This window comes from Eptatretus burgeri, chromosome 8, assembly GCF_056783735.1.
Source record: "Eptatretus burgeri isolate ZD-2024b chromosome 8, Ebu_testis_v1, whole genome shotgun sequence".
Lineage (NCBI taxonomy): Eukaryota > Metazoa > Chordata > Myxini > Myxiniformes > Myxinidae > Eptatretus > Eptatretus burgeri.
The window spans coordinates 77,446,759-77,474,258 of NC_140968.1; the positions used below are offsets into that span (position 1 = coordinate 77,446,759).

Consider the following 27,500-nt stretch of genomic DNA (forward strand, 5'->3'; position numbering starts at 1 on the left):
GAGAGAGAGAGAGAGAGAGAGAGAGAGAGAGAGAGAGGAGCAGAAGGAAGAGAGAGAGGAGCAGAAGGAAGAGAGAGAGAGAGAGGAGCAGAAGGAAGAGAGAGAGAGAGAGAGAGGAGCAGAAGGAAGAGAGAGAGAGAAGAGAGCAGAAGGAAAAGAGAGAGAGAAGAGAGCAGAAGGAAAAGAGAGAGAGAAGAGAGCAGAAGGAAAAGAGAGAGAGAAGAGAGCAGAAGGAAAAGAGAGAGAGAAGAGAGCAGAAGGAAAAGAGAGAGAGAAGAGAGCAGAAGGAAAAGAGAGAGAGAAAGAGAAAGAGAAAGAGAAAGAGAGAGAGAGAGAGAGAGAGAGAGAGAGAGAGAGCAGAGAAAGAGAGAGAGAGAGAGAGCAGAGAGAGAGAGAGAGAAGAGAGCAGAAGGAAAAGAGAGTGAAGTGACGCGCGATCACGTGTCGCGTGGCTCGCACACGAGACAGATAAAACCGAGATGCCGCGCTGTCGGGGGGGGGGGGATTGTCCCTGGGGCATTGTCATTTATGGCGGTGGTTCACTTGGTGCTCGTTGAATGGTGAGAATTGAGAGTATACCGGACTCCATGCTTATGCTGGCTAATTGCTTTTATATTTTGCGGTGATTGACTGCACATGTATTCCTTTTGTGTTTGTAGAGACGGCTTCAATCAAGTGAAATAAAGCCTTATGCTCCGAAAGTTTTTCTCGCATTCATTTCAGGAGAGAGAGAGGAGCAGAAGGAAGAGAGAGAGAGAGAGAGAGGAGCAGAAGGAAGAGAGAGAGAGAAGAGAGCAGAAGGAAAAGAGAGAGAGAAGAGAGCAGAAGGAAAAGAGAGAGAGAAGAGAGCAGAAGGAAAAGAGAGAGAGAAGAGAGCAGAAGGAAAAGAGAGAGAGAGAAGAGAGCAGAAGGAAAAGAGAAAGAGAAAGAGAAAGAGAAAGAGAAAGAGAGAGAGAGAGAGAGAGAGAGAGAGAGAGAGAGAGAGAGAAGGAAAAGAGAGAGAGAGAAGAGAGAGAGAGAGAGAGAGAAAGAGAAAGAGAAAGAGAAAGAGAAAGAGAGAGAGAGAGAGAGAGAGAGAGAGAGAGAGAGAGAATGGGGGCATGAAGCACATCATCTCTGCAACCTCAATGACCAGCTTTGTCAAACAGCGTTGCAAGAGGAAGCATATCCATCGACGTGCAGTATCGGATTTACCTTCTCTGCCACCAAAGGCCAATTTTCAAAACTGTCTCACCCATTCCCACACTCTACTTTACTCACCACAAACGACAACAGATCTAGTCTTTTGGGTGCTGATGTTGCAGTGTATTTTCATCTTAAGAGTTAATTTGTATGAGAGCATGCTGAAAAGTAATGCCTCATACTTTTTCAACTTCAAAACGCATAAGGAGGAAATTCAAATTAAACAGATATACTTATATCAATCTTTATTCTACCATGGAGCACATTTACTTCTCAACATAATCACCACTGTGGTCTCCACACTTCTGTCAATAGTCAAATAGTTTTGTGATGCAGTCACGATAGAACTGTGCATTCAGCTGACAGAACCAGTGCTTCACAGCGGCCTCGACATCATCTTTGGGGAAGAGATGAAAATCTGATGGTGCAAAGTCCGGGCTGTATGCTGGGTGTGACAAATTGCTTCAGTTGTTTGCGTACTTGAATGAGACCGTGCATTGTCATGCTGTATCTGCATGTCAGGACTACCCTCAGAATCCATGCCTTCAGTTTCTTTTTTTTCAATGTAGCACTCAGCTCAGATGTTGAGGGCTTCCATCCATTGTTGGGAGAGCAGTAGCAGTATGTCCAAGGTAGAGTGAACTGGTTTTCACATGATAATGTTGTTGATGACTTTGCCAATAGAAAAGTTAGTTTTTGAGGATCCTTACCTGTTTTAGAGAAAAAACAATAAGAGACATTACTTTTCAGGAACAGGACCCTGGAAAGTGAGGAAGTCGGCATGGCTGAAGAAGAAAGGCCAAAAGGGATACAGAGGCGAAAGCCACCACGAGGCCCACACGACCCCATGGCCCAAGGATCCATGGTGGTGCCAATCAGTTGCTGGCATCAGTGAATTTTAACTGATTGTTGCACTGATGTTGGCAGCTGGTTGTGTAAGAAAGACAATTATAAGGGCTTTATCCACCATGCCTTGGAACAATGTTGTATGAACACAAGCAATTTTCACCAGGCTGAAAAGTTATGAAATCACAAATATTGCTGATTCACCATCTTTTCTGCCCTTACTTCAGTTGCTGCTCCAGGCCGAGGCCGAGGCCTCATTGGCCCATGCGGAAATCCGGCCCAGTCCACGTGCAGCTAAGGCTCAGTGGGCCGTCGAAAATGACATCGGCAATTAGCGAAGCTGTGACCCCAGAGAAGTGTCTCATCCTTTGTTTTGTGTTTGTGCTTTTATGTTCCCCCTCTAATTGACCACACTTTTATTCTAAGTGAACCATAGATATCTGTGGCATGTCTTTAAATGGTTATGGTTGATTTCTTGTTTGCTCGTGCTGAATATTACAAAGCCCAGGTTGTGGAACAGTTTGTAATGGAGGTTTGATTCCCATAACTCCCACATGGTGGATCTATAAGGGTTCTGTGGGGAAAGCAACCAGTTGCAGTGCCATCCACGTAATGTACTGGCAGCACCTCTGAATGAGCTAGCTCTTCCTGGGAAAGGCAGGTGGGCCGTACGGATGGTTGGTGACTGGGGGTGACACAGGTCAGATTTCTCTCCACAATAAAAAAAATACATTTTGAACAGAACAGAATCAATAATCACAGTGAATTTAATCTGAAGCCAAGAAATCATTATACAAAAAAATGACAAAGCTTCATGTAATAGTGCCACCCATGCGGTCTGGTCATCAGGTGCTCACGCATGGGACTGAACTTGTATTCCACTAAAATTACCCTTGCATCAGAATTTGCCAAGTGTATGTGTTCATGCAATAGCCATAAAAGGGAATTTTGCTGAAAGTAACATCAACTGAGATGGAAATGATGGCAGAGTCATTTTAGCTGTTGAGAAAGCAGAATGTAGGCAATATAAATGTTTATTAGCAAGGGCAGTGAAGAGTTTTGTCAGTAACTCACTCTTGGGATGGTGAGCTTGGCTCTGTCAAAGGGCTGTGGTGAGTTACGGTGAAAAACGCCGCACTCCAGAATCGGCTGGTTCGCCTGGATTTTACCAAACAACGCAAACCATGCCAGGACAAGTCACAATATATGAGTTCACTTCTCAACACACGAAAGGCCATCACAAGGGCATACTCAGTAATAATGAAAAGAACAACCATTGAGCCAACTGAAAATTACAAAAATAACATAATTCCAAAAAATGATAATAGCTCCACCCCATCTATTATTATCATTCTGCAGTCCACCAATTGTTTTTACAAGCAATGCCATAAAATATCTGCAAGCATTAATACAAACAAGTCTGAAAACAGCTAAAAGTGCTACAGATACATATATATATATATATATATATATATATATATATATATATATATATATATATATATATATATATATATATATATATATATATATATATATATATATATATACACATATACATATGTATGTTTATATCGACTCCTTCCATGCTCTTCTCGCCAAAGAAGCTGCATAAAGCAACCAGGAAAGGCTACCAAGATAAGTCGTTTGCTGTTTCAAACCCTTCCTAGAGTTCCTCCACAGCTATAAAGACATTCACAAATAGTATACACATGAGAATCTCAATAATACACACCCCCTCAGCTGCCAGACTGGTTTCATCATTTGTTGGCGAATCATCAGTTACAGCGCAGAGAGAAATGCATTTTGTCGAGGCTCCCAAGCATGTACCACGTGCAAATGTCAAAATTGGTTATTCCCTCCATTCACACGTGAGAGATGTGGATGGGCCTTCGTTTTTTACATATATATATATATATATATATATATATATATATATATATATATATATATATATATATATATATATATATATATATATATATATATTGTTGTGGTTGACGAAATTCACAAACCACCATTCAGGTACCTTAGGTGAGATATCTCTGTAAGTATATGTGTAGTTAGGCCCAAACCCGTTGTTTAGAGGGAATAAATGTCATTCACTCGGGCTGCGACACCTCTAGATAGCCGTTTTTCTTTTACTATCTTTATTTTGGACCAGCCGCCATTACTACCACCACCAACCACGTCTCAACAGCCATCAAACAACAACCACCAACCACAACGCCACTTCACAACAACAGCCACGACCTTTACCGTCACAACTCCCCACCATCGCATCACCACCATTCTTGCGCCACTTGTGGGCACCGATACTGGACTCGTGCAGGGCGCGCACCGAGCAGCGTGTTCAGAAACATCACAGACTTTCCGAAGAAAACGGATCAAAAACGACTCACGCCCACTTCTGTTCCGTCCTATCGGTGAGCGTGGGGCGATTTGGCCCCGCCTCCAGGGCGTTGGAGTGTGGTCGCTATATGCAAATTCATGGATCAAAAAGCATTCACGCCCACTTTTCCTCGGTCCAATGGGGAGCCAGTTAGAGGTGAAGGGTCGGAGGTAAAGGGTCAAAGGTGAAGGAGCGAGGCCACGGGGCATATAAGGGGCCGCGTTCGTCAGTCAAGTTCGCAGTTAAGAGTTCGGAGTTGTCGGTGGAGCTGGGAAGAAGTGGTAGTAGCCAGAGTTAAGAGTTCGCAGTTGGGAGTTCGCGGAGCCAGTGAAGAGTTGGGACGAGTCAAGAGAGGAGACGGAGAGGGCGATCGGACGAAGCTGTGGAGAGGCGGCGGCGGCGAAGGCGGTTGAGGGGGTGCTCGCGTCGGATTCGGGGAATTGCGGAGGGAGAGGCCGGCGGCGCGACCGAGGTCATGGTGGAGACGCTCGTCGCGGGACCCGAGACAGGGAGATATCCCGCCGCGCTGAGATAGTGCGACAAGGGGGCCCCTTTCCCACCCCCTACCAGACACTGTCCGTGAGGCCCGCGGAGTTGGGGCGCCACCGCCACTTTGCGTCTCATCATCAGACGGGTAGGCCCGACGCGGTCTCGGCCCCAGGCCCGCCTCATCCTTGAGGGTGGTCCTTTTCTTTTGCTTTGAGTGTATGTGTTGTCGGCGCCGTCTGTGAAGTAAAATTGTATAAGTGTTGCCGTGTGCTCGGTAGTCGGATAGCTCTGCATTGTCTTCTTCTTTTATATTTGCTTTTTGTGTAATATTGTGTTTCTTCTCCTTTTACATTTGCTTTTGGTGGAATTGTATATGTGTGCTTTCCGTTCATCGCGAAATAAATGTGCTTATTGTTGAACTGTTTTCCCGTTTCGCTTCGTCTTTTCCTTTATTGAATCTCCATCTTACTTCACGTAAAGGGTTGGTCGTGGGCTAAAACGCCCGATAATTAATCGAACCGTCGAGGCCGACGATAACACCACTCGGTTATCCCGATAGTACGGAACGGGTCGCTTAAAGTGGCCCGTGTCCGAAGTCGACCTGCGGCGAGGTGCGATCGCCCGGTCTACCCTCCGTGTGGGTACTTAGGGAGGTCGAATTTGGCGAGCAACCCTATCCCACGCGGGGGCCGATTGGCACGATCGTGGTGAGGCCGAAAGGTCCACCCGTGACTAGTTCCCGGCGTTAGTCCGAGAGGGTCACGACGGGATTGTCCGTCCGGTGGGCGACGTGCCGCGATTCGAGTTACGTGGCCGTTCGCACGCCGGCGGGCGCGAATCCGCAACACTGGTGTCAGGTCGTGCGATATAAACCCATCGCCCTCCTCGCGGCACTGGTATCGGAGAACGGGAAAACGGGCTCTCCTGTCTCCAGCTAAATTCACGGGAATCGGTCCAGGGGTGAGAGGAGCGACCCCCGATTCCCTCCAAATTACGAGCGAGCTAAATTAACGCTTCACGAGAAGCAAGATGGCGTCTCAAGGCGAGCGGGTGCCGGGTGGATTAGGTATGTGTAATAGTAATGTAGAATCCATGGCTCAGGACGAGATCACCGTGCAAGAGAAACCCGTACCAGAAGGTTGGGAAAGGCATCGATGCCGTTCATCTGGTCGGTTTTTTTATTATAACTCCACCACTAAATGTAGTCAGTGGGAGTGGCCAGGGCAGGTGACAATGCGGCAGATTATGGAACTCGCGCAGAGCATAAATGACAAACTGGATTACTGGAATGCCGGAATAAAAAAAATGAACGAAAAGATGGATGCGAATACACATGAAATGAAAAAGTAAATGAAAGGCATGAACAAGCTAATGAACGGAATGAACAAGCAAATGAACGGAATGGAAACAAACATGAAGGAAGAAACTAAAAAGCTGCGGGGTGAGACGCAGAACATGGGCCGATGCCTGCAGGCGGGCATGAAGGCCGTTAGCAGGGAGCTTAAAATGGCGACTCCACGTGTAGGAGCGAACGAGCTGGGAGGGGGTGCAACGGCTGACAGGCCCGCGGTGGAGGCGGGTGAAAAAATAATTTGGGGGGCGTGTTGGGCGAGGGTCGTGACAGAAAAAGTGACGGTAACCGAGAGGGACAAACTAATTGGGGTGACGGAGACGTGCACGAGGGAGATAAGGGAAGAGACGGAAATAATAGTTGAGAAAAGGGAGGTAAAGGGTGAAGAGGTGACTGAGTTGGCAGAGACACGGGAGATGGGAACGATAGAGGGAAGACTACACGATGAAGACGGGGTAAGTGACGCACACACACACACACGGAGGTAGTGGAGGCTAATGGGGGTGAGCTCGCGGACTGGGTAGAGACCTGGTGCGAGCAGCTGGATGGCCTCCTCCAGGAACGAGGGGAGGGAGTATGCCCCCTTGAGGCGAGTCACGACCAGGTGAGTTCGGTCGTGCTTTGCGAGGTTGAGGGGACGAGTGCTGTGGACAGGTGCACGGAGAGCTTGGGGGGTATAGAGGCCCCGGAGACCCTTGTGGGGACACGAATCCCCAGTGTGGTTGTCCCGGTGTGTGTGGTGCAAGGTGTGAGAAAAACCCCGTGTGTGGAAGCGACCCCGTGTGTGAGTGGTGTGGTGGCGATTGTGCCGGAGTACGTGCTTCCCAGCACGCCGTGTGTAAAAGGGGCACCGCAAGTGGAAGAGGCCGTGTGTGTGGATGAAACGGCCAGTATGGATGAAACACCGCGGTTGAGTGCCCCCGCGTGTGTGAGTGAGGAACCGCGGATGAGTGCCCCCGCGTGTATGAGTGAGGCACCGCGGGTGAGTGCCCCCGCGTGTGTGAGTGAGGCACGGTGTGTGGATGAGGCACCGCGGATGAGTGCCCCCGCGTGTGTGAGTGGTGTGGTTTGTGTGAGGGAAATGGCACGAGTGAGTGGAAGGCCGCGAGTGAGTGGAGCCACGTGTGCGAGGGAGATGGCATGCGTGAGTGAACGGCCGAGTGCAAGGGAGACCGTGTGTGTGAGAGAGCGGTATGTAAGGGAGATGTCGGTCGGCATGTGTGAACATGCAGCCGCGTCTCCCGGTGTGAGTTTAATGGTGAGGTGTGTTAGCGTCGTAACGCGCGGGAGTGCGTGTGTCGAATGGCGACGACGGCGACATGTGAGGAAAGAAAGCCGAGTAGCGGCTGTAGTTGTTTCGCGCACCGTGCCGGGTTCACCCAGCAGTGAGCACGAGGTCCGTGCTGTGCAACGCACGAGGCCCCCACGTGCTCGCTTGCGAGAGTGAAGTCCCGGTCCGGAAACGCACGCGGTGGATTTGCCGATCCCGCGGACGGACAAAGTTTAGGCAGGATTACGGATTTGGACCGGACGGGTTCTCCACGCGATCGTGTGTGTTAAGCTCCAACGGGCAAAGCACATGTGTTCGCGTGGGGAACCCCTCGAGACGTGGGGCTTGTGTTTTTTTTATGCGCACGGTGACGTCATGGCTGCACGCGGGGTTGGAATCCGGCAGGAGGGGTATCCCTGCCGGATGGTACCGTCCAAGGAGGGACAAGGTACACGTGCAGCTGCATGACGTCACGGGCAGGTGCAAAGTGCGCGAGCTGTGAGTTGCCGCGCTGGTGCTGCGCATGTAAAAAAAAAGAAAAAAAAAAAGCAAGCCTCACTTTCGGGTGCACAGGATTCCTGGGCAAGGGTTGGAAGACCCCCTAGACCAGGGCACAGGATGGAAACTAGTTAGGGGGAAGGGTGAGCTTAGGTAGACCGACTTCATGGGGCAGGGGTAAGTCCTCATGGAGTCCGTGGAATGGATTAGTTCGAGGGATTCTTAGCGAGATTTAGGTTGGGAAATTGATTAATGGGATTATTTGGAGACAGTGACAGACTTGTGAATGTGTAGCGGGGACGTAGTTTAGCTACGTAGTGTTAAAAGGAACGTGCTATAGTATAAGGGACGACGTGGGAGCACGAGTTAGTTAGGGGAGGTAGTTAGAAGGATGGCAGAGTTCAGCGGTGAGTGTTGAAGAGTTGTTGGTGAGTGAAGTGGAAGCATGTGCTTGGTGAGTGAGTGAGGCCAGCGGGTCTGTGTGAGTGGAGCGAATGGGGAATGCATGGTGCGATGAGTGATTGGGAGGAGGAGTGACTCCCGCCCAAGGGACCCCGGGGTCAGTGTAGAGTGAGTTAGGGGGTTAGTCAAATTAACAAAAATGGAGGTCGTTTTGTTGTTGGTGGGAGTGTAGGCTCGAAACCCCTTTGGAGGGGTGCAGGAGCCCTGTTGACGGGCTTGGGAGCGTGGCTGCGAAAGGTGAGTATCGCTGAGTGGGTACCCCGGGCACCAGGCTAGTCGGCCGTGGTAGGCCAAGGGCCCATTGGGGGCCGGGATAGCCTAGTGGGAACGGGTGCGCCTGCTTGGTGCGGGGGCCCGGGGCGCCATTAGCCGCGTGGGCAGTGTTATGGGCATGGGTGACCCTCGGAAAGGGGCCTGGGAAGCCAGCCTGCCACGTGTGCGTTTCAGGGGAGGTGCCATGGGGGGCACTCCCCGGTGTTTAGGGAGCTGGTAGGCTCGGAGGCAGTGTAGTGCCCGGGGGTGCCATAGTGGGAGAATCGGCAGAGGGTCGTGCCTGCCAAAGGGAGCCACGTGTCCCAGCCATGAGACCGTGTGAGGGCACGGAGAGAAAATTGGGGGGGCGAGGCCCGAAATTGTGAGGGCACCAACACAGGCGACGGGAATCTGGGTTGTTAGAACCAATAGTTTAAGCGAGAGGTGCTTGTTGAAGCCCCGGGGTAGTTCAACAGTTAAATGGTTAGGGTAGATTAGGAAGTGTACCCCTCCGCACCATCCATCCCCTCGCTCTCGTTGTGGGCCGCTGGACCCACTTTGGTTATAGATCGCTGAAGTCTGGGGAGGCCATTCTGAGGCTTGAATTGGGCCTCGACACAGGACGCCAGCTCTCCCTTGTTCCCCTCCGGGAAGGGAACGTAGGGGTTGGGAGTAGGCTAGGTGACAGGATAGGTTAGCCGAACAAGGACAGTACAGGGGGTTAGGGGACGATTTATAGTGGGGAAGTAAAAATAAAAAAAAATAAAAAAAAGTAAGTTGGGGCTAAATTGGGATTTGACAAATTAAGGGAGTGGATATAGACAGTGACAGGCAAAGGCGATAGGTTGGGAGGGAGACCGTAGGGTAGGTCCGAGCCCGCCTTCCGAGTAGCCAGCACCACCGCACTCCCTCCACCAACCTCCACTGAACGGCAAAGGCTGGCCAACTTCATCTGCTGGCTGCGTTGCTGCAAGGCAAAGGCCGGCCCACTTCATCGGCAGCTGTTGTTTTGCTGCAAGGCCTGTGCCGGCTGGATCGTCTGCAGCTGCTGTGCTGCAAGGCCTGTGCCGGCTGGATCGTCTGCAGCTGTTTTCTGCAAGGCCTGTGCCGGCCAGTTCATCTGCCGGCTGTGTTTGCCTGCAACGGCCTTCTTCTGCGGGCTGTGTTTGCCTGCTGCCTTTGCCATGCCCACTGTCCACGTTCACCAGCCCCGTTCAATTTTTGCTTTGCCCCCCCTGTTCATTGCCATGTGTGCCAGGATCAAGGCAACAGTTTGCAAGCTGCGAGAACTGCCCTGTTGGCAGCTACAACACGGGCCTGCACTGGCGGCCCGTGCACCGTGTTTGTGTTCATCCATCCATTCGTTGTGTTCATTGCGTGTGCCACTTGAGCTGGCACGGAGACTACGTTTGTGCAGCCCATGCACCGTTGTGGTTCACTGCGTTCAGTTCAAAAGGGAAGGCCTTGGACTGCGTGTGAGCAGCCGGCCACGTTCCCTGTCACCTGCATTGTTTGAGTCAGAGACTGCATGCGAGCAGCCTGGCTCCCTGCTAACTGCTTTCTTTTTGCAGAGTTCATTGATCCTGGGCCATGGTTTAGTGTAAAATTTGTAAGTTAAGGTAAGATGTACTGTAAATATGAGTGCGCCCCCGGCATGTCTGTCCTAGTGCCGGCAATTTTATTTAAGTCTTCCGTGTGAGTGAGTTTGTTTAGGTAGTTACTCAGCCCTCAGGTTATTTATTTTGGGGACACGAATACCATAAATGTCGCACCCAGGGATCCGTAGGTAAAATGTACTAGGGGAAAACTACACATGATGGCACACGAAAATTTGACGACTCGGGACGAGTCTGTAAAAAGGGGAGGGGTAGTGTTGTGGTTGACGAAATTCACAAACCACCATTCAGGTCCCTTAGGTGAGATATCTCTGTAAGTATATGTGTAGTTAGGCCCAAACCCGTTGTTTAGAGGGAATAAATGTCATTCACTCGGGCTGCGACCCCTCTAGATAGCCGTTTTTCTTTTACTATCTTTATTTTGGACCAGCCGCCATTACTACCACCACCAACCACGTCTCAACAGCCATCAAACAACAACCACCAACCACAACGCCGCTTCACAACAACAGCCACGACCTTTACCGTCACAACTCGCCACCATCGCATCACCACCATTCTTGCGCCACTTGTGGGCACCGATACTGGACTCGTGCAGGGCGCGCACCGAGCAGCGTGTTCAGAAACATCACAGACTTTCCAAAGAAAACGGATCAAAAACGACTCACGCCCACTTCTGTTCCGTCCTATCGGTGAGCGTGGGGCGATTTGCCCCCGCCTCCAGGGCGTTGGAGTGTGGTCGCTATATGCAAATTCATGGATCAAAAAGCATTCACGCCCACTTTTCCTCGGTCCAATGGGGAGCCAGTTAGAGGTGAAGGGTCGGAGGTAAAGGGTCAAAGGTGAAGGAGCGAGGCCATGGGGCATATAAGGGGCCGCGTTCGTCAGTCGAGTTCGCAGTTAAGAGTTCGGAGTTGTCGGTGGAGCTGGGAAGAAGTGGTAGTAGCCAGAGTTAAGAGTTCGCAGTTGGGAGTTCGCGGAGCCAGTGAAGAGTTGGGACGAGTCAAGAGAGGAGACGGAGAGGGCGATCGGACGAAGCTGTGGAGAGGCGGCGGCGGCGAAGGCGGTTGAGGGGGTGCTCGCGTCGGATTCGGGGAATTGCGGAGGGAGAGGCCGGCGGCGCGACCGAGGTCATGGTGGAGACGCTCGTCGCGGGACCCGAGACAGGGAGATATCCTCCATCCCCCGAGCATCAACAACCCCTCCTGTTTCCCCCCGCGCTGAGATAGTGCGACAAGGGGGCCCCTTTCCCACCCCCTACCAGACACTGTCCGCGAGGCCCGCGGAGTTGGGGCGCCACCGCCACTTTGCGTCTCATCATCAGACGGGTAGGCCCGACGCGGTCTCGGCCCCAGGCCCGCCTCATCCTTGAGGGTGGTCCTTTTCTTTTGCTTTGAGTGTATGTGTTGTCGGCGCCGTCTTTGAAGTAAAATTGTATAAGTGTTGCCGTGTGCTCGGTAGTCGGAGAGCTCTGCATTGTCTTCTTCTTTTATATTTGCTTTTTGTGTAATATTGTGTTTCTTCTCCTTTTACATTTACTTTTGGTGTAATTGTATATGTGTGCTTTCCGTTCATCGCGAAATAAATGTGCTTATTGTTGAACTGTTTTCCCGTTTCGCTTCGTCTTTTCCTTTATTGAATCTCCATCTTACTTCACGTAAAGGGTTGGTCGTGGGCTAAAACGCCCGATAATTAATCGAACCGTCGAGGCCGACGATAACACCGCTCGGTTATCCCGATAGTACGGAACGGGTCGCTTAAAGTGGCCCGTGTCCGAAGTCGACCTGTGGCGAGGTGCGATCGCCCGGTCTACCCTCCGTGTGGGTACTTAGGTAGGTCGAATTTGGCGAGCAACCCTATCCCACGCGGGGGCCGATTGGCACGATCGTGGTGAGGCCGAAAGGTCCACCCGTGACTAGTTCCCGGCGTTAGTCCGAGAGGGTCACGACGGGATTGTCCGTCCGGTGGGCGACGTGCCGCGATTCGAGTTACGTGGCCGTTCGCACGCCGGCGGGCGCGAATCCGCAACAATATATATATATATATATATATATATATATATATATATATATATATATATATATATATATATATATATATATATATATATATATATATATATATATATATATATCTTCTTCTTCTTCTTTCGGCTGCTCCCGTTAGGGGTCGCCACAGCGGATCATCCATTTGATCCGCATCGTGATTTGGCACATGTTTTACGCCGGATGCCCTTCCTGACACAACCCTGGTCGCCTCTTACGACACAGGGATATGGTACACCTATATATATATATATATATATATATATATATATATATATATATATATATATATATATATATATATATATATATAATTAAACTATCAACCTTAAGCTCTTCTTTCAACATATAAACACAAATCAGGCCTTTTGTACATGTAACTGATTCTAAAATGGCAGCCATTTTTTGTTTGTCAGACATGAGTCTGTCCCATAAAATGGACAAAATATTTGGCCAAACTTTGGTAAGAAATGTGAACAATACTTCTCAATACACACAAAGATCACAGTTGATTCAGAGACAAACTCATTAAAGTAAAGCCTTCTCAATTTACACCTAATAAGGATCATTAAAAAAGTGCATGTAAGCCTACTGAAGCATGAGCGGTGTTTTGAAGATGGAGATCTATCCTCCCCTTATTTATTTGCAATGGAAATGAGTGCATTTGGGCTACAATAACACAATGACAAAGCAAATATTATAGTCATCCTGTGACAGATTACATCAAAGAGAAGTAATCTGTCATGTGTCACATCTTGTCCAATACTCCCAACTCATGAAGATGAAATGATAGGAAACTGACCAGACAGGAAGCTCCTGCAGGTGATTATAGAGGAAGTCTTTATTTTCATCTTCCAAATTTGTTCCTCCTTCCACATCCCCAGCTGCTGTGAGAAGCATAATTACAGCATTCCGAACAACTTGAAAACAATGTAACTCAAGATCACATTTATTTTGTGTAATATGTCATGAGACAATGAGGTCAAAAGTCATTCGTCCGCAATTCTTTGCTTTGTTTTTTGCCAGGTAATGTAAGTGCTGCCATATTTTGCAAAAATAAGCCCAATGACCATGGAGTGAACCGACTCTGATGATCAGTTTTTTCTGATTCTGATGCTCATACACCATTGGCATTTTCAGTCATCCATACCACTCTAGTCTTATTAGCCAAAAACACTTATCATCCAACCCAATCCTAGATTATCTCTATGAAATCTCCATTCCATTATTGTGTCCCTCTTTTTTTCTAACATGGGTGGAACTGTCTTCGTTGCCAGTCCTGCTCCTCTCTTAATCAAAATAAACACCAATTACTGCACCGTAGTCCTAAGATGGAAGTCAGGCCTAACAATAGATATACACACACACACACACACGCATATATAAACACCACACATACATACATACGTACACATATACAAACACACATAGTATATAAACACAAACACACAAATATTATGTACTGGTAAGTACTTACAAAAGCCATTATATTTGAAGTTATAACCTTTACTTATAAGCAATTGACTGATTTCCCAACTGCCCGGATCATCAGCTGTTGAAGTCGTTTATGATCATTTAAAATGTAACCTCATCATCATCAAATTTCTGTCAATCTTTTTTTTGCATAGAGTCAAGGCTCATGGATGAGCAAGGACACTGAACAGATCAGGATGTAAGAGGACAAAAGGAACAGTAGACAGGGCGAGGGGGGAAAACCAACAGCAAAATTGAAGGACAAGATAGAGGAAGACCTGCACAAACAATGGGTGTGGGGAGGAATGAGGGGCAGGAAAGGATGAATGGGGTGGACAAGATGGATACAGAAGGAAACTCTCAGGAGGGAAAAACTGGACATTTCAAAGGAGGAGGAATTAAGTGGTACGAGAGGGAGGGGTTAACGAGAATATAAAAGATCATGGTTTTGGATTGGGGAAGATCTGAGATGTTGGTGAACAGCTGTCTTGAAGACCTGGTGAACTGTTTATTTCTCAGCTTTTTGACCCTTCCTTGCTTTTCTGCTTCTCTTATGTAATCCTTTCCTGTTAGTTGACCTTCCTTTCCCATTGTCAGTATTTCTGCTTCTCTTGTCATTTTGCTCTTCCACAAGACCAAATATCTGAATAAAAATGCACCATCTTTTCGACTTTTTTATGTGAACACGGTATCAGTTTCTGTCATTGAATATGTAGCTCACCTGCAGCCTCTTTCTCCATCTGCTCTTGTTGTGAACTGTAAGAACAAATAACAAAAGACAAAAACAAAAGATGCTGGCCAAGTTAAAATTATTATTAATGGTAATAATAATAATAATAATTAACAAGTGTGACAATTGCTTTGCAATACATGTCCCCTACTGATGTGATATTTTAAATAACTCAATGCACATGCATGAAGCAAAAGCATGTTAGTGACCGGAGTCCGGGGAGACAGTTCATAGCTAGATAGGGATTCGAAGTCCAGCGAGACAGAGTTGAGTGTTCATGACTGTTGGCCGTCCACTGACCCTTTAATTATGCAACTCACACAAAAGCGAAATTAATGAAAGTTTTTGTGCACAATTTCGATTTTTGCCAGACTTTTTGCACCAGTAAACACATTCCTTTATTTGGGTGGTGTTTTATGGTGCATTCAGTGCCTAAAAAAAAAACTAGAAGGGCACTCGGTATACCACGTACCTCCTCCACGTAATGCCTGATCCACGAGAACATATCAGGCCCAAAACATTTTTGAAATATCATGCTATACAGTACAATGTCGTTTTTGACCCTATCTCTCAATGCTGAAGAATCATTGAAAAGTTTCTGGTATCCAGATCTTCACCAAAAGCTACAAATTTGTCCTTGTCATACACCCAACGTGTCCAGCAAGATTCGTCTGAATCTGTCGATACTTTTTTGAGATACCCTGCTCACAGACAAACAGACAAACAAAACTGGGGTGAAAACATAACCTCCGTCCACCTTCAGTGGTAGAGGTAATGACATCAAATTATTATTTTAAAATCTATAAAATTATTATTTAATAAATTGTAAATGTTAAACAAATTTGGCCTTAAATTATTCAAATAATCATATAACATCAAGGATTTCAACACAGAACAGATTGAAAATCAATTTCCAACTTTAGCCATTTGAGAGACCTCTCTATTTCCACCATAATGGCAATCCAAAAAGTCAAAAAATCTCTACCACCTCTGTGAACTTCCAAAACTCCCAAACAGGCTTTTAAGGCGTCCACCACTCCCGGCCAGCCAGGCTCGCCCTGTCCGCAGGTATGCGTCTAGGCCTCCCTGGTTCTCTGGCACTGGAAGGCAATTTAAACACACTTCTTAGAAGAAAAAAAAAAAAAACACAAAACCATATGCAACAAGAACACAAAAATTCCACCCTCCACCAACTACAGGACAGCAGGCAGAGACAATTACAGGATCACAACCGTTGCAACCACATAACTCTTCTCACTTCTTGCTTCAATACCTGGGCGATAGCAGGTGAAGCACAATGGGAGAAGACAAACAGCTGGAACATAATCAGCATGCTGTTCACAGCTACCAGAAAAAGAAAGGAGGAGGTAACAATGAGAGATGGCAAAAACAACCTACAGTATATAATGAATTTGCCTTTACCAATCTACAATTACTAGTTTCATGCACACCAAGGGGTTGATGGCCAAAAGTTTAGCATGCTGTCACTGCTTCAACTCTCTTGTTACAAATCAGGAGACCAAAGTTTTTCTGAACCAGCATTAACTTTAAACAAAGTAACATGATCTAACCTAAACTTAATGTTTTATTCATCTGTACTGAGACACCCAAAACATTTAATCACCTTACAAACCCTTAAACAACCTAAACTTACTCCTTAACCTCTTGATACTGTTAAAATTGATATTATACATCAACAGACAAAAGAAAGAAAGATTTTTCTACAAAATGTGAAAGTAACTCTCCCCAAGCTCCCTCTCTCCTCAACTCGTATCCCTCATCCAAGCTCTGTATAAGATTCCTTGTACCAGTCAAAATGAATGGTCAGGTCCTCACCCATTGAGAACAATGGTGCAAGCTTCCACTAAATGGTGGAAAGCTCCACTACTTATGCTGCCATCTGCAGGTGCCTGGCAAAAACATGGACAAGGATAGAGAAAGACAAAATCAAGATATCATTTGACATTATATCCGAGTCAGAGATACAAGGTTTGAGATATTTTTCAGAAAGCATTGCCGTTCAGAGCAATATCTACGACGAACAAGATGAGGACAATGCTTGGCCCAATGGAAACAGGATGTGGGCTTTGAAAACATACCTGCACAAGCAGTCGCCATCACATGAAGGAAATTGTGTGGGTTTTAATTATGACTTGGTGAAGCCAGACAACAATTAAGTGTAATTGCTAGTGTTTTGGAGGGCACTGGCTCTTACCCTGCTCGAGCGCATCATAATTATAACCATATCTGTTGGACACAGCTATGAGCAATGAAAACCACACCCACAACTACACCAAGAATCTTGTCTTTGTCTGCAGGCCATTATAATTGTCTTATAAGAGAGTGCACAGGTGGTGGGTGGAGTGGCTGGCAGTGGTCATTCCCTGCTGTCATAGGTAGGGTACGGGATGGGAAAATGGTCAACCTTATGTGCACTGAAATTAAGAACAGCGTATAAAGTGTACAGATGGATGTGGACACAACATGGGGGAGGAACTTTTGTTCAACTGCTGTCAAGGTAATTCAATCAATGTCAGACAATAAGCATCGAGTATTTCTGAGGTGGATACCTGTGTTGTGGTGAAGTGGGCAAACCATGCACGTCCTTCACAATGTTTCCCTTTGCAAATCTCTGCAAAACTTGCTGCATCCTCCTCAGTCATGCTATCCAGTCAAAACAGGTATCATGAAACAGTTCACAAAATCGTACAGGCCTGAGTAATCATTACCTGGAAAGAATTTTATCACTTCATACAGAAACTGGTTAGTCAGCATAATAGTACGAGGCTCAGTAGATTGAGAAATTGTCATTATCCTCTAAAATCCTTCTAAAGATACCAAAAAGGTCCATTAAAAAAGTTAAAGACCATATAAGACCTCATATCCTACTACACATGCTACGGTTGTTCCGTCTACTTGCCAAAAATATCAACTTGGCCCATCATCTTTGAGATGGTACGTGACATTTTACATACTTCAAAACATTTTGAGCTCTGGTGCTACTGACCTTTGACTTGCAACCCAGGATACGATAAACCGAATGAAGTAAATCAAATGAGATATTCTACACACTCTGCCCGAACAACAAACTGCTTGTGCTTACAGATGGTACATTATAAAATGAAGAGTTTGTGGTGGTACAGTAGTGTCAAATCACCTTTCCTCACCTTCCCTCGAAGATACCTGTGACGAAGACTCTAAGGAAATCTCTCTCCTCCGCACTGCCTCCACGTTCATTTTCAGACTGCTCTGAGCAATCTATTCCAGGTCCTAAAGACTTGCAAAGACCCAAAAGACCTTCTGCAGCCATCACTATCCCTTCCTTATCTTCCTTCTCCGCCTCATCTACCTTTCCTCCCTCATCTGCATCATCACTGTCTGCCGATTCTGTGGCTTCGCTCTCGCTACCACTTACTTTCTGCCCGACTAAACCTGTAACCTCAATATCACCATTTGTACCAGATTCCATAGTTCTTGGCCTTCCTTTTGGTTGTTCCCTTTCCACTTTTTGTGAACTTACTTCTTCACCTTTAATATCACCTTGGCGATCAAGAGACCTTTTTATATCTTCTCGGCGGTTGGAAGTCATGGGAACATTCCCACGATGATTGGGGTTCGTAGTGGTGTTACGGTGACCAGCAGAGGTTGAGGTGCTACCACGACGTGGTGGAGGGCGAGGGGGTGGAGCTGGTTTGGAAGAAGGAATGCTTTCTCCATCCTTAGTTGGAAGTAATATACCCTCTAACCTCCCACCATCAGGTAATCGAGGGCTGCCACACAACAAATCTTTGGTTGGTGGACCTGGATCTGCATTGAGGAGGTGCGCAGCTGGAGGTGATCCATCAAGCTCAATTAACTGACCTACTGGCAAGCTGGACGGTGTGGTCGTCATGATGATCTACAAAAAGAAAAAGAGGGTAAGTTATGGTTTTCAGTAGTATCTATCAGAAGTGTGTGTGTGTATGTGTGTGCATGTGTGTGTGTGTGTTCACACCATATGGTGTTGTCAAAAGGTGCAGATATAGAGAAGATTCCATTCTTTTTTCCCATATATATCTACAGCTTATTTCTGCTTTTAACAAAAGCAAAAATATTTTCCCATTATCTGCCTTAAAACAACATCTTTTCAGATTAGACTGTTGTGACAGACTGAGATATAAACAACATATTAGTAATAATTGCAGCACAATATTATTCATAATCCAGTACTTTTGTACAGTAATTTTCATGTCAATGCTAAGCCTGGTGTTGGCTTAGCAGGTAGGGTGGTGGCTTTGGATTCTAGGGTCCTGAGTTCAAGCCCCATTGGCTGCTGAATTAATACACCAGGGGGTTGAATCAGCCTGTCATCCTTCTGAGATCGACAAAATGAGTACCAGTGTGTACTGGTGGAGGGCACTGCATCAGCGACACAGTCGCGCTTCCAAGAAATGATAGCTACCCCGGCAGCCAAGCTGCCATACGCAAAAAGAAGAAGATGTCAATGCTGTTTAGTGATGATGTGCAATCATTCTATCATATGCCAGCACCATCTGTTAGTTATTAGTAACACTCAACATCACCCTCTCTCTAATATTGAATTAATTTCATAAAGATTAAACACGACATTATATATATATATATATATATATATATATATATATATATATATATATATATATATATATATATATATATATATATATATATATATATATATATATATATATATATATATATATATATATATATAGTCAAAATGTGTAGAATGCGACGAGTACTCCTCCGATCTCAAATGGACATTAAATCCTATAGCAAAGAGTCACCTCCAATCTGGAGACCTCGGCCCAGTAACTCTCTCAAACAGACAAAGATGACATGGTCAACATCAATTAAACATCAAACAGATCCACCTCTCCAGATTTCAGGCTTTTTACAATCATCAAGATCTTCATGTTAACTGATGTTGACCCTATAATCTTTGTCTGTTTGAGAGAGTCACTGGGCCGAAGCCTCCGGATTGGAAATATGCTAATATACAGTATGTAAGCCTGGTGTTAGCTTAACTAACGGTGAAGGTGGCTGGCTGGCTTTGGACCTTAGGGTCCTGAGTTCGAGCCCCTGTTCTGCGTGGAATTAACACCAGGTGGGGTTCACTCAGCCTGTCATCATTCTGAGGTTGGTGAAATGAGTACAAATGTACAGGGGTAATAACCATTCGGGATAACCTGTGTTGGAGTGACAAACCGTCCAGGACTGTACTCCCAGCCAAATAAACTGCCTCGGCAGCCCTATGTGACTTGATGGCACGAAAGGAATGGTATGATATATAATATAATATTATATATATATATATATATATATATATATATATATATATATATATATATATATATATATATATATGTGCCTGATGTTGGCTTGATGGTTAGGGTGGTGGGCTTGGAATCATAGGATCCTGAGTTCAAAATGCCCCTTGGCTGTTGAATTAATAACAGGAAGGGCTGACTCTGCTTGTCATCCTTCTGAGATCGGCAAAAATGAGTGCCAGCTTGCTGGTATCCTGTGTTGGAATGGCGACCTGTTCAGGATTGTGTCCAATAGCCAAGAAGACTGCTTAGGCACCACCAATGCTCTGCAGATAGTATGGTCCTGATGGATGTATATATATATATATATATATATATATATATATATATATATATATATATATATATATATATATATATATATATATATATATACACACACACAAACAAACACACATGTATCCAATATATAATGCTCATACTAAATTCTAACCACTCACTGACTGACTGATATTAATGTTTGGTACCTTTCGGGTGACAAAGAAAGCTGAAATTTCACGACCCAATGGACATCAAAGCCGATACACCTGGAAAAATCACAGAACCATGAGAAAGCGTAAATGAAAATAAATAAATGAAAAAATAAATGTCGGTGAGCAAACCGAGACAATGGGAAAGCACAGAAATTTTGCACGCCAATGGAAATTGAAGCCGATACACCAGGAGAAAAAAAATCACAGAACCCTGGGAAAGTGCCTGTAAATGAAAATATAAATAAATGGAAAAAAATAAATGCAGGTGAGTGACCCGAGACAATGGGGAAGCACGGTTCGTTATTGCTTACAATATGTAAGCATACCCCACTATTATATATATACACACACACACACACACACACACACACACACACACACACACACACACACACACACACACACACACACACACACACACACACACACACACACACACACACACACACACACACGGAAGAGTACCCGTCCAAAGTGATGAGAAAAGCGAGCAAAAGTATCCGTCCTCAATGATGGCAAATAAAGATTTAAGTTAATCAATCAATTTAAATAATATTTCATGGACTTTAAAAAGATTAATTGTGTTGCATTCTTGGTTTCACTCAGAACCAAAGCTCTGAGCTACTTATACCACCCACCGCAAAATGGTGGTGTAACATGGAGGTTGGATTTGTCCAGGTTATGAAATAAAATTTGGCATCAACATTATTCATGCCTGTTCTCCCATCATTTCAAAGTTGAATGTTGAGCTTTTCAAATGCAGCGCAATAAGTGGTTGTCATAAACGGGAGACAGACGAACGCACGGATAGACACCACAGTTCACAATATATAACAGATGACTTCCCTTCCAAGGAACTTCAACACAGAAAGAGATCAATCACCCATGAATCCTGTTCAATGGTTGTCAGGGGAGTGCTCGTCACACTCCACATGTTTAGATAATTTTTTTGTTTTTTCCTTGTTGGCTGTCTGTCACAAACGACGATGACTATGGAAGCTTATGGGTTAGCACTTGTCTGCACAATGATGGGAAGTGAGACTAGAATTGGATACATATCCTCTGTTGCAATGATGGCAAAGGAAGTTTGTCGGTCTGTTTTTATTGCTGACTTTGTGCTGCTGAAGATGATGGCATTCATAGTCATCCTCTCTTTGTTGCTCAACCATCTCAACTGAGTCAGAAACAACAGTTCTGCACTGTTTTTTTGGTTTTTTTAATCTCTGGCAAGTTCTTCCCAGTTCTCTATGTTAATGTTTGCTTTCTTCTGATGTCTTTTCACAATGTCTTTGTAACATAGCTTTTGTCCTCCAGGTGCTCGTTTGCTCCAGGTTCTCACCTCCAGGTGCTCACCCGAAAATGAAATTTTTGTTCGCCAATGCTCTGGCACACAAATGACATGACCTGTCCATCTAAGTTCCGCAGATGTAATGAATGCCTCAACACTGGGTATCCCAACTCTCCTTTGGACTGTGGTATTGAGGACTCGTTCTTGCCATTTGATTCCCAGAAGCTGCCGCAGGTGTCTTAATTGCAAACTTGTGAGTTTGTTTCTGCAACTCCTGTAGAGAGTCATCACTTCCACTGAGTACAGAATCACAGTCAGCACCACAGCTCAATAGACCTTGATTGTAGTTCTGCTGCCATACTGGGACCCAGAGACGTTTGGTCAGGCTTCCGGAAGCTTTTCATGCTGCCTGCATGTGATGTGCAACTTCTACATCAGGTGAGTTGTCTTGTGTTACTGCACTCCCAAGATATGTGGAGGTGTAAACACATCTAAGGGCTTCTCACAAGGACTTTGGGTTGAACATTTGTGTCAATGTTATTTATGTCTCTCGGTTGACAGAAAGAGAAGTTCAGTTAACTGGTTTGATTTGGAGTCTAAATTGTGTTGCTGCAGTTGCAAAATAAGTGGTGATTGGTTGGATGTTCCAAAGAGAATGGGCAACTAGGGATGAATCGTCAGCAAACAGAAGTTCTCTAATACATTCTACTCACACTTTGGTGTTGGCACGTAGTCTGGTAAGCTTAAATAACTTTCCCGTACTTCTGGTACGGATATAAATTCCAGAACTAAAATTTTGTGACATGCCGCTAAGGACTCGAGTCAGGAACAAGGTAATCAGAGTGGGTGCTAGCACACAACCGTGTTTCACTCCGTGACATATACCAAACAAGTCGGTGACATTACCTGCCACAGAGACTCTGACAATCATCCCATCATGGAACTCTTTCATGATCTTTATGAAATGATCTGGACAGCCATAGATCTTGAGTATCTTCCAAAGGGTTTCCCTGTCCATGGTGTCGAATGCCTTTGAAAAGTTGAGAAATACTACATATAAGCCAAGATGCTGTTCTATGGCTGTTTCCTGTAATTGTTGAAGAGTAAATATCACATCATTTGTCAATCTTCCAGCACGGAAGCCACATTGACTTTCAGGTGGATTTTGGCAAGAATCTTTCCTGCAATTGACAGTGAGGATATGCCACAATGGTTCTTGCCATCTGTTCTATACCCCCCCCCCCCAGCTACGTTTGTAGATAGCAATGGCGAGTACATCCTTGTAGTTATATGGGAGCATTTGCTTATCCCAGCATGCATAATGTAAAATGTAACGAGCTTCGATCTGAGCTCAGGGCCACTGTGTTTAAACACTTCTGGTGGAATTCCATCATGTCCTGGTGACTGTCCGCATCTAGTTGCCTTAGTAGCTTTGTCAAGTTCATTTGCCCTTATTGGCAAACTCATCTCTTCTTGCACGAGTATCTGTTTGAGCTGGTCTAAATCGTTTGGACTGACCTTTGTATCTTGATTCAACAGTGGAGAAATGCTCTTTTCAACGATCAATGATATCATGTTTACCTGTTGGAAGTTGTTTTCCATCGAAACCCGAAAGGGATATAATTGTATTTGTTTGGAGGCAATACTGCACATGGACATCATTTAGGGCATTGTAAAACCATTGAGAGTCGTGTCTTGCAGCTAAAGTTTCAATCTCCTTTGCCTTGCTTTCCCACCAGGTATCTTCCGTTATACGAATTTTCTTTTGAAGCTTTGCTTTAGCTACTTTAATTTTTTCCTCTGATTCAGGTGTTTTCTTTGAAAGACAGTCTTTGTGGAGTTTTTGTTTTCGCTGCAGTAATTTTTGTTTGCAGACATTGTTATCATCAAACCAGTCGGAATTTTTGCACTTAGGAAACCAAAAAGTCAACATATATATATATATATATATATATATATATATATATATATATATATATATATATATATATATATATATATATATATATATATATATATATATATTTGCAGATCCGGGGTGGCGGGATTCTCACCCGGTCTTTGGCGCCACCCTCACCACCACCGTCTCCGGGGTTTATAACGCCGACCGGCTCAGCACAGGCCTCGGGTCACAGGCCTTCAATCACGATACCAACGTAATCCTTGTACCTTGCCAGTTGGGGAGATAGAACCCCTAGTTACAGACTGGTTTTGTCAGATGCCGAGCGTTTTCTGCCAGTCTGTAACCATTTTTGGTTTTATATGAAAATCGAACAGATCGTTCCTCGACGCGACACAAATTAATCCATAGAGGCAACTTCATACGATTTAACCAGATTTATTGGGGAACATCGGGGATCACAACACAAGCAAAATTTACGACAATGGTTTTATTAACAATCCTCAGCCCGTTCTTCACGAGGGAACCATGGACTAAAGGTTTCGAGGGGGTCGCTACCGAAATATGCCTTAGACAACGTGCAAACAAAGACAGACAGACAAACAGCAAGCATGCAAGACAAGACAGAGTACTTGGTGATGTCTCATGGACGAGAGGACAGTGTCAAAAGCACGAATGTCGCTCGCAACAGGCGAATGTCCACGGATTCGAACTCCCGCTCGAACGTGCCGCGTGGCAACCGGGAGGTGTCGTACTCTTTGCTCCCTCAAGGCACCGGGTGCGCACGCTCTCCTCAGCGCGTTCCGGCCCCACGCAATGTCGACGGCACAAGTCCGCCAGATCAACGATGGGCCTCAGCCGATCTCTCTCGGTCCAGCACTCAAATCCAAGCCTGGCCGGTGCATCAGACAAGGCCCAAATCGAGGTGCCGAGCTCCCCAGGCGGATCGACAACGTGTCGAGCCGTGAGGTGAGTAAGGACGGAGGCTCCACGGCCAGACGTAGGCCGAATCTGTCGATCACCTCCCCACAAGAGTCGATCGCCGGCTCCACGTGCAGGCAGCCTCTCAAAGCCGACTGCCGTCCCTCTCACGGCAGAATCCCCGACGTGCAGGTCGGTTCAGCATCTCTCCCGGCAGATCCAACACTGTGCCTCCTTCGTTCGCTCGCTTTGAGGCGACTCCGAGCACGCCTCGAGAACCCGACTGTTGTTTTCCACACACGATTCTCTTTACGAAGCCTTCGTTCGCTCGCTTCGACACACGAGGATGCCTTCCTCTCAGCGACTCCATTTTCCAAACTGAGAACTCCTTTTTCTCTCGTTTCTCTCTTTGTTCCACGAGCACGTCTCTCTCGGCGACTGCCGACCAAAGTCCCTCCCCTTCGCGTCACTTCCTCCCTCTTTAGCTCCACCTTCTCCCCTCGGCCACACCCTCCCAGCCGAGTGGGCGGGGCCTATCGTCCGTAGAGGGGAGGAAGAAGAGGGGGCGCTTGTTTCACCACCATTGTACGAACATAAAAACAGTCTCTTACACCTCCCGACACAGAGATAACGTCCGTTTTACCACAGAACCCAGCTAAACAGGCATTTAATGGGGGATCTGAGCTAATCCTATATTTAGTATTCCAATAAGTGCCATTTCCACAACAATATATCTACATATATATATATATATATATATATATATATATATATATATATATATATATATATATATATATATATATATATATATATATATATATATATATATATATATATATATATATATACATATATATATATATATATATATATATATATATATATATATATATATATATATATATATATATATATATATATATATATATATGTATATATATATATGTATATATATATATATATATATATATATATATATATATATATATATATATATATATATATATATATATATATATATATATATATATATATATATATATATATATATATATATATATATATATATATATATATATATATGTATATATATATATATATATATATATATATATATATATATATATATATATATATATATATATATATATATATATATATATATATATATATATATATATATATATATATATATATATGTATATATGTATATATATATATATATATATATATATATATATATATATATATATATATATATATATATATATATATATATATATATATATATATATATATATATATATATATATATATATATATATATATATATATATATATATATATATATATATATATATATATATATATATATATATATATATATATATATATATATATATATATATATATATATATATATATATATATATATATATGTATATATATATATATATATATATATATATATATATATATATATATATATATATATATATATATATATGTATATATATATATATATATATATATATATATATATATATATATATATATATATATATATATATATATATATATATATATATATATATATATATATATATATATATATATATATATATATATATATATATATATATATATATATATATATATATATATATATATATATATATATATATATATATATATATATATATATATATATATATATATATATATATATATATATATATATATATATATATATATATATATATATATATATATATATATATATATATATATATATATATATATATATATATATATATATATATATATATATATATATATATATATATATATATATATATATATATATATATATATATATATATATATATATATATATATATATATATATATATATATATATATATATATATATATATATATATATATATATATATATATATATATATATATATATATATATATATATATATATATATATATATATATATATATATATATATATATATATATATATATATATATATATATATATATATATATATATATATATATATATATATATATATATATATATATATATATATATATATATATATATATATATATATATATATATATATATATATATATATATATATATATATATATATATATATATATATATATATATGTATATATATATATATATATGTATATACTGTATATATATATATATATATATATATATATATATATATATATATATATATATATATATATATATATATATATATATGTATATATATATATGTATATATATATATGTATATATATATATATGTATATATATATATATATATATATATATATATATATATATATATATATATATATATATATATATATATATATATATATATATATATATATATATATGTATATATATACTACAGGTCAAAAGTTTGAGAACACCCCCATTTTTCCAGTTTTTGCTGAAATTTTAGCAGTTTAATGTTTCAATGTACTCTGAAATTAAAGCATATAACAAATAAACAATTGCAGATAAAAAAAGAAATCCTGGAATCGTTTTGTTGAACAAAATTTAATCTAAATTTTTGACTCACCAAAGTAGCCACCTTTTGCAGATATAACAGCCGAACATACTTGTGGAATTCTTTCTACAATGGAAATCAAATATTGTTCAGAAAGTTCTTCCCAACACTGTTGCAGAAGTTCCCACAAATGTGTTACACTTCTCGGTTGCTTTGCTTTCACACTTCTGTCCAGTTCATCCCAAACCAGCTCGATGGGGTTTAAGTCTGGAGACTGTGCTGGCCATTCCATGATTTGAAGCCAACCATCTTGTTATTTTATTCTAAGGTAATTCTGATATAGACTGGAGGTATGTTTTTGGTCATTATCTTGCTGTAGGATGAACCCCCATGACCAACTAGGCGTAGA

General features: G+C 42.9%; 1 protein-coding gene across 4 annotated transcripts in view; it reads right to left on the bottom strand.

The window, feature by feature from the left end:
* Positions 1-27,500, bottom strand: part of LOC147022099 (ubiquitin carboxyl-terminal hydrolase 1-like) — a 127,125-nt gene that overhangs the window by 41,876 nt on the left and 57,749 nt on the right. The window contains exons 2-9 of one of the 4 annotated variants that reach the window (XM_085892691.1): positions 17,774-18,504; positions 17,177-17,270; positions 16,443-16,516; positions 15,880-15,950; positions 15,595-15,706; positions 14,598-14,632; positions 13,206-13,287; positions 3,103-3,186 (exon numbers count right to left, since the gene is read on the bottom strand). In XM_085892691.1, the coding sequence (XP_085748817.1) occupies positions 3,103-3,186; positions 13,206-13,287; positions 14,598-14,632; positions 15,595-15,706; positions 15,880-15,950; positions 16,443-16,516; positions 17,177-17,270; positions 17,774-18,504 (1,283 nt within the window). Of the gene's footprint in view, positions 1-3,102; positions 3,187-13,205; positions 13,291-14,597; positions 14,633-15,594; positions 15,707-15,879; positions 15,951-16,442; positions 16,517-17,176; positions 17,271-17,773; positions 18,505-20,421; positions 20,482-27,500 lie in introns of those variants that run through there. The other 3 variants (XM_085892690.1, XM_085892685.1, XM_085892684.1) reach the window with 3 other exon arrangements.